Source organism: Choloepus didactylus (assembly GCF_015220235.1).
Source record: "Choloepus didactylus isolate mChoDid1 chromosome 25 unlocalized genomic scaffold, mChoDid1.pri SUPER_25_unloc1, whole genome shotgun sequence".
Classification (NCBI taxonomy): domain Eukaryota; kingdom Metazoa; phylum Chordata; class Mammalia; order Pilosa; family Megalonychidae; genus Choloepus; species Choloepus didactylus.
The window spans coordinates 4,535,866-4,543,554 of record NW_023637606.1 but is presented as its reverse complement, the minus strand read 5'-3'; the positions used below and the strand labels follow the sequence as shown (position 1 = coordinate 4,543,554).

The 7,689-nt window shown below is 49.5% G+C and overlaps 1 protein-coding gene across 4 annotated transcripts in view; it reads right to left on the bottom strand.

Annotated features, from left to right (window-relative positions):
* Positions 1–799: 799 nt before the first annotated feature.
* The window catches only part of SAFB (scaffold attachment factor B), a 36,676-nt gene continuing 29,786 nt past the window's right edge, over positions 800–7,689 (bottom strand). For 2 of the 4 annotated variants that reach the window (XM_037824113.1, XM_037824114.1), the window contains exons 15-21: positions 5,948–6,238; positions 4,568–4,705; positions 4,337–4,379; positions 2,443–2,561; positions 1,830–1,936; positions 1,423–1,489; positions 800–1,114 (exon numbers count right to left, since the gene is read on the bottom strand). In XM_037824113.1, the coding sequence (XP_037680041.1) occupies positions 985–1,114; positions 1,423–1,489; positions 1,830–1,936; positions 2,443–2,561; positions 4,337–4,379; positions 4,568–4,705; positions 5,948–6,238 (895 nt within the window). In that variant the 3' untranslated portion in view covers positions 800–984. The remainder of the gene's footprint in view (positions 1,115–1,422; positions 1,490–1,829; positions 1,937–2,442; positions 2,562–4,336; positions 4,380–4,567; positions 4,706–5,947; positions 6,239–7,689) is intronic. The other 2 variants (XM_037824115.1, XM_037824116.1) reach the window with 1 other exon arrangement.

The window sequence follows — 7,689 nt, the reverse complement described above, 5'->3', positions numbered from 1 at the left end:
CACCAGTTGTTTTTTTTTTTTTTTTTTCCTTTTTATAAAGTTTGAGCTAATTTTCTCTTTAGGTGAATAAAAATCAGAATGGATCAGGCGGTATAGTGACAAGTCCTCCCCCCACCCTCATGTAACCCACCCGTCCAAGTTCCCCGAGCCATAGAGAATCAAGACTAGTTTTAGGTTTCGTGTGTTATTTTTCCAGGGAGTTTTTGTTTAAAGACATATACAAACAATGACTATATATACCTTTTATTTTACACAAATGTGGTAAGCTATGGATGCAGCTCTGTTCCTTGCCTGTAATTTAAAAAAGCATTTACCAAGGTTTTAACAAACATAAACGTATATGTGTTTATATATGTGTGTGCACACGCCTGTACGTGTACACGGATGTTACTATAAACAGAATCACACGCTGCATTCCTGTTTTGTAATCTTTCTTAACTCCAAGATGGACCTCAAGGATCCCCTCCTGGTGTTCATGCCCCCAACCCGAAGACCCTCAGCCTCTGTTCAGGGAGAAGACAGGAGGCAACTCGGGAGGCGGCCTCGGGTGCTCAGTGCCCTTCCACAAGGGCCATGAAAGACCCGAACCCGGAGGCTGCACGCGGAAAGCATGTGAGGAACCACCCAGGGCCCGAGAGAGGGGGGCAAGATGGGCACGGCCGAGAGGGTGCCACCTGCTCCAGGCCGGGGCGGGCACCGCTGGGAACATGCTCCTTGTCTGAAGGGCGGTGGCTCCCCAACGTTGACAATTTCGCTTGATTTCGGGAGATGGAAATAAAAAGAGATGACACTCCAAATAAAGGATATGTGAACAGAAACACATTTATTACAAAAAAAAACCAAAAACACAAAAAACAAATTCACATTGTATTGCGCTAAAATATGGCAGCAGATAAAAAAAAAATTATTTTTACACAGTTGAAGGTAACTCCTAACAGAACATACTCTTGTTGCCACATGACATGAACACAGGACTGGGAATATTTAGTAGCGGCGAGTGAAGCGGGCATCAGTGGGTCTGCTCCCCCGGCTCTGTCCTCCAAATCCCCCCTGCATTCCGCCGCGCGGAATCACGTGGCCCCTGGAGGCTCCGCCGGGGGCAAAGCTGCCACGCCTGGGAACAAATTCAAAATCTTCTGTCCGGGAAGCCCTCCCCAGGCCCCTGGCCACCTGTCCCAAATTGCACACATTCAACGGGATCTGCCAAGTCTGCCAGGAAGGCAGCGTCAGAAAACAGATTCACAAAACTGTTTTAGGAGCAGGGACACAGGACTGACCGACTGTATGTCATGGTTAAGGGGAATGTGATGTTAGCTGGAGACCTGAATGTATTTAAACTGTTACCAAGTTAAGCCAACATGCAAAGGAGAGACTGGTGAAGATGGAGGCGTGAAGCTCCAAGGGAAAGACAAGGCACCTTACCCTGACATCCCTCCCCGGTTCATCATATGGCCTGGCCCGGAGTGGCTAGACATGCTTCTCTCACCACCTAGAAGACAAGAGGTGTGGCTCATGCACGGCACCAAGCACGGCCTCAAGCGCGTCAACTTGCACCTGACGGTCACAGTGCCAAGAACCTGGCTGACAGCCACCCCGTTCCCATGCCAGAGACCCCCAGAGTGTCTATTTCATTTATTCATTCATCCAACAAATTGTTAATGAGGCCTGCTGGGCCAGGCCTCGAGCAGGGGATGGATAAAGCAGAGAAGGGCGATCCTGCCCTCCCAAAGTTGGAAGATAGCAGAGTGCCAGCAGGATGCGTGGCCTCCAGCTCTTCAGGGGCTCCTTATGAAAGACAAAATGTCCCCCCACCGAGACCAGCCCATTACCTTGCCACCTCTTGTGGTCCCTGTCGATCATGCCTCCGTCGGCAGCACCCTGCCAGGCACGGTCATCCTCAATTCTTCGGCCATGTTCCCCCCAGTCACGTCTGCCCCTTGGAAAAAAAGACGTCTCTGATTTGGACTGCCCCGTGCCTGGGTCTCACCGTAAGAGCAGTGGTGGACTGAGGACAGGGAAGCGCATTCTATGTTCCCAGTGGGCGGTGGGGGCTGCCGGGGGTGAGGACCAGCTCAGTCCCAGTGCAGCTGTGTGAGCTCCGGTGCCAGCTGGGTCCCTGGCACTCCTCTCACCACCTGCTCGGCCGCTTCACTGCAAGTACGGGTTTGCCAATCCCCGCTCTGTCTATGTCTTAACGTGGAGGAAAGACTCACATGGGGCCATCTGCACAAAACCACTACAACTCCCAGCCTGCCATACCAACTAGGGGGTCAAAGGAAAACTGGATTTCAAGCAAAGACTTAAGAGATGCTGCACAACTGCCTGTGACCCTCTCCAACTGCACCAAGGGCTGCGTGTCAGAGATGTGATGGGCAGCCCCCACCTTTCAGCCAAGGGCACACAGGCTTCCTGGCTGGTGCTGCAGGAGTGTGTGGCACAAACCTGGGCGGAGGAGGCAGCCCCCGGCCTTCACTCATCCTCTTGTCAGAGCCGTAGCCGCCCCAGCCGTCGCGGGACTCTCGGCCGTGGCGCTCTGGGCCTCCATGGCGTTCAGGGTAATGCTGGAGAGCAAAAGGGCCAGAACAAAGGAGAAGTTTAGTGCACTCCCCAGGTCACAGGGCCCTCCGCGCCACAAGCTAATAATGACGATGACAATAACTCGGGTCAAAAGTGATTGCAGATCCTGGGCAAATGCCACATGCGCTCTGTACATGTTCTGCGCCAGGGAAATCCTGCCCCACTCAGGCCCTTTCATTCCCAATAATGCAACAATTCCCCAGAAAAAAGCCATTCCCAAGCTTGTGCCTGGTGAGATGGTCCTCAATTCATAAGACCTGAAAGCAGAGAATCTGGCACTGAAGGACTCCGGGGGATGCCTGAGGCCCCCGAGTTGCTCAATGCCAAGGACAGCATCTCCTGCACAAGGGGACTCTACGGTGGGGTCCAGATTTTCATGACATAACCACCCACAGCCCCACCAGAGCTGCTCAGGTCAGCCTTTCACGCATTTCATGCACTTTAAAGATACACGATAGAGAAGCAGAAACATCTTACTTATGACTGTGTGTGGGGTGTGTGTAAAACTATCTTCCTTTTAGTTTAAAAGGACAACACTGTCTAAGAAATGGGATGAAAGGCAGCTAACAATTATTAAGAGCGCCCCGTGAAGAAGTGTCTAAAACACTTGCGGCATACTTGTACATCACCTCATTTAACTCTCTCAACCCTACGAGGCAGGAGTAACTGGCCTCGTTTTGAGAGCTGGGGAAACAGGCCCAGCCAGGAAGCAGTGGAGCCAGGATCAACCCAGCTCAGGCTGACTCTGGAGCCTGCCTGGGCCACCAGCCCCGGTGTTCAACAGCCTCCATCAAAGGCAGGCCTGGAGGTCTCCGGATTTAGCTGTCTATAAAGTTTACCTCCAGGAGCAGAGAAAACGGTATCGCATTAAGATCAGGAATTACTCCTGTGGAGGGAGAGGACCCTCTCCCCCAGATACAACCGAGAGCCTTAGATATTCTCAGATATATTCTTAAGAAACTGAGAGAGAACTGAAAAGGGAAGTACACTCTAGAGTCAAGGAATGCTAACAGGAAAATGGAAGGGTGTATAAGAACATTGATTTTGTCAGATCAATGACCTGACCATGACCTTCTCTTCTCCCCAGTTTTGTAAGTAAACCCATTAAAGATCCAAGGCTCTTCTGGGAAATCCTCAATCTAATGGTTAAGATAAAAAATAAAAAGACTCATCAGCTCATTTGTCTAATGTGGTAATTCTGGAATGTACAGGAGTGTGGGGACCAGAGACTTTCTAAGAAATGCTCTCACACGGAGGCTGGGAGAACTACCAGGAAGTGCTCCAAGGCCAGACCAGGTCCAGGGTGCCCAAGTGTGCCCGTATGTTCAACACCCCAATACAAGCTGGGAAAGACCTCAGGTCGACATGGCGGCCTCCCAGCCCTTACCACTAGCTTCCAGTTGGTGCTTGGGGCAGACGGGGACATCTAATTTAGGATAGCTGTTCAGATCCCCAGGGGCACTTTCTACACGGAGCCAGGGAGCTCACCCACAGGCTCTGCAGCACCATCACCAGGGCAGTGTGGCTGAAGCACACAGAACCTTGTGGTCAAGGCCGTAAAAGGCATCAGGTAACTCTTTTGACTGACAGCAAAGATCAAACAGAAATAATCCAAATATTCATCTTGCAAGCACAGAAGGGGCTGCATTTTCCTTTTACTCATTTTCCCACTAAGATTAGCTCAAATCTGAAAAGTATGTAAGGCAGGAAGAGAATCAACTGTATGAAAATTGTGGTGACAATGTAGCTTCTGACTTACCTGTCCTTCTCTTTCTCCCATCATTGACCTTGACCCTTCCCTCCTGAAAAAGGTAATTTAAATCAGAACAGAGAAAAAGAATCTTACACACACAGACTAGCTGATGAGTCCTCAAATGGAAAAGAACCTCCCAAATTGAATGCAGTAATTCACACCCGTACTCCTAGTCCTTAAGTCATTAAAAACGACACTGTGAGTCAGATGGGACGAGGCAGCAGGGGGCTGACTGACCTGTCCACCGAGTGGTCAGGGTAGCGGCCACGGTCCCTGTGGTCAAAGTCATGGAAGCGATCCTGGCGGTTGAAGTCAGAGTGGTAGCGCTCATCCAGAGCGGCCCGCTTTGCTTCTGGCCAGTAGGCATCATCTCTTCTGTAAGAGGATTCATGTTTATTTCACAGAGAAAACAGAAGAAAGGAGAAGTGCATCTCCCCCCTCCAAATAAAATTACTTTGGTGTGAGCTGGTGAACTAATCCCCCAAACGATCCCTGCTTATCATTTCACTGAGGGAGAAGTGGACTGACATGAAATAGTTTTACAGAGAGAGAACATCCTCTGCCACATGAGCTGAAAGAGGCTGGCAGGCCAGGCTCTATGCTCTTTTATCCCAGCCCCTCCAACCATATAAAAGTCTGGATTCACTCATGGGAGGTGGAATCAGTGAAGTGAGCAGTCACATGTGCACGGCTGCATGTCATTTCTGGGAATCTCACATGGCCATTATAGGGCTGCTTCAAATTCTTAGGCCAGCGCACATGCCTTCACAGTCAGCAGCACTCCTGCGTGTACCTGCTTGTCTGTCTCTCCTACCCAAGGCTGCCTTGCTGACCCGCAAAGACTGAACTGACATGGACTTAGGAGGACTTTCAGAAACACAAATACAATAGTCTAAAATGATTATGACCACAACGGACTTCCAAAGGCACGGAGCCCCCAACAGAAGTGTCACTGTATTACACAAGGTCCTCTTTAAACCACACAGCAGAAAGAAAAGAAAAACAACTGTGATTTCCCCCCAGTTTCAAAGCATCTGGAAAGCCTGATCAACACTGGGGTTTTATCCATTCCAGATTGCTACCAGTAAGGTTTACATTTTAGGACTGTTTTTCATGGTGCTTAACAATTTTACATCTAACTCTTTTATCAATACATTTGTGTAATTCAAATTAATGTTTTTATTTGAATAAACAAAAGCAAATTATCACAATAATTAAAAAGCCTGGAAAGGCTCCCAAAAGAGGTGCTTTATATTGCAGTTAGCAGAGCTCACTGCTGAGTGAGAACAGACCACCAGGCTCTGAGACCTCGCCCTGGGTGGTGGACACAAACCTCTTCCAATCACATGCCACTCTAGGACTATATTTCCTTCCCGAGAGAGTGTGCTCAGAGTGGAATCTAACGATTTAACCTGCACTACTTTATCCAAACATTTCTCTACCTCCACCAACCTCAAACCACCCCAGATTCCCTGATGGAAAACAGGGTACTGAACTGGCCTGTAGCATGTGCTAAGGTTTCCTTTTAAACAGAAACCATATGTTAATAGATCTTAGGGTCCGTAACACCCAGGACTCTAAAATCCAGGGCCACCTGCTCGGGGCAGCTGAGGTTACCGGCCATCCACATCGTAGGGTCGCCGCACTGCCGGCCGCCGCTCCTGCTCGTAGCGCAGCTCCTGCTGGCGCCGCAGCTCCTCCCGCTCGCGGTGGATGCGCTCCTGCTCCCGCCGGCGCTCGTGCTCCACGTGCATCCGCTCGCGCTCCAGCCGCTCACGCTCCATGCGCTCTCTCTCCAGCCGCTGCCGCTGGAAGGCCAGCCTCTCGCGGGCGATCTCCAGCCGCTCGCGCTCCTCCCGCTCCCACTGAGCCTGCATGCGCTGCTCCCGCTCGCTGCGCTCGCGCACCCTGAACGAGAATACAGTGGTTTAATAGTGCCGCCTGGACTGCCATCACCAGGCTGGGTGAGCCACCCTGGGGAGTAGACTCCAGGGCTGGCCACGGCCTGTGGCCCCACACAGAACCATACGCTCCGGGGGGTGAAGGAAGGCTCCCCCCGGCTGAAAGCAGAAGCCGCTGTAAAACAGCATGGAGACCCGGGACCGGGCACAGGCCTATCAGCTCTAACAAACCGGGCTCATTCCCCAAACTTTTGGAGCTCACACCTGATTCCACAAAATAGACACGTAAACACATGAAGCAGAACCTAATTTTTTTTTTTTGAAACATTCATACCTTTATTCACTATATGAAGTTAAGGCAGGATTTAGAATTCACTTTGCAAAGAAACTCCCAGGAACTTCAAACCTTTTGATCTAGGTCGGCAGCTCACTGATCTACAGCGGGTTTTGAACGAAGGAAGCAGCAGAACCTAATTTTTACAGTCTTAGAACCTTTGCTCTCTAAACCATAAATGTTCAACCAGTCAGTGTGAAGCAGGGCTAGTGCCCTAGAACTGAAACCTTTCAACAATGCTGTAACTCAGACTCATCGAATGGCCACAAGCAAAGGCCCGCAGCAGCTGAGTGGTGAAGCACCAGCCTGAGGCCCGCCAGGCCAGGCAGGGCACTGCAGCCTTTCTCTGGATAGCCATGTGCATCCTATTTTGGTCCATTTCCTTCCAGTCTTTATCCTTCCTCTCTCAGTAAATGTGAACATGGAATATAGTCGCTCGTTTTGTCTTCTTTCAACCCTTTCAACTATGCATTCACAGACATATCTGCATCTGCAGAGATGTATAATCTTCTCTGGCTTTTTGTCTGTGATTTTGGGACAAAACCAGATCTAATTACATTCAACACAATGTTCTGCAGTCTCCTTGGCTCACCTGTGCCCACTTATACTCCCACCATCTTTATTCCTGTCGAAGTGATTCAAACCAATGGACAAAAAGTGGTGTTGCTGCTTTAATGTGTATTTCCCTGATCACCAGTGAGGCTGGACAACTAACTTCCTGTCTACAAGCCATTTGCATTTCCCCTTCTGTGAACTGTATTCACATCTTCTTTTCCATTTTTTCTAATAAATTTCTAACATTTATTTCAAATTGCTTTTCCCACCTGCAATACACCTTTTAACTCTCTTTATGGCATCTTTTGTCACACCTGAGTTTAAATTTTCATTTAGTCACTTTCTCTTTATGATAACCTGCCCTGTGTTTAGGGTCTCCCAAACCTCAGATCTATTAAAATTTATTTACTTCCACAGCATTTGAATAGTTTCATAGTTTTTAATTTTTACGTCTGGTCACCCACCTGTGTCGACTACTCTGTCAATGATGCGGAGAGGTAGGGGTCCCAAAGAACTATCCAAGAGAACACCTCACACAGCCAGAAGACCAAGGCCAGTTGTGGGAGGGG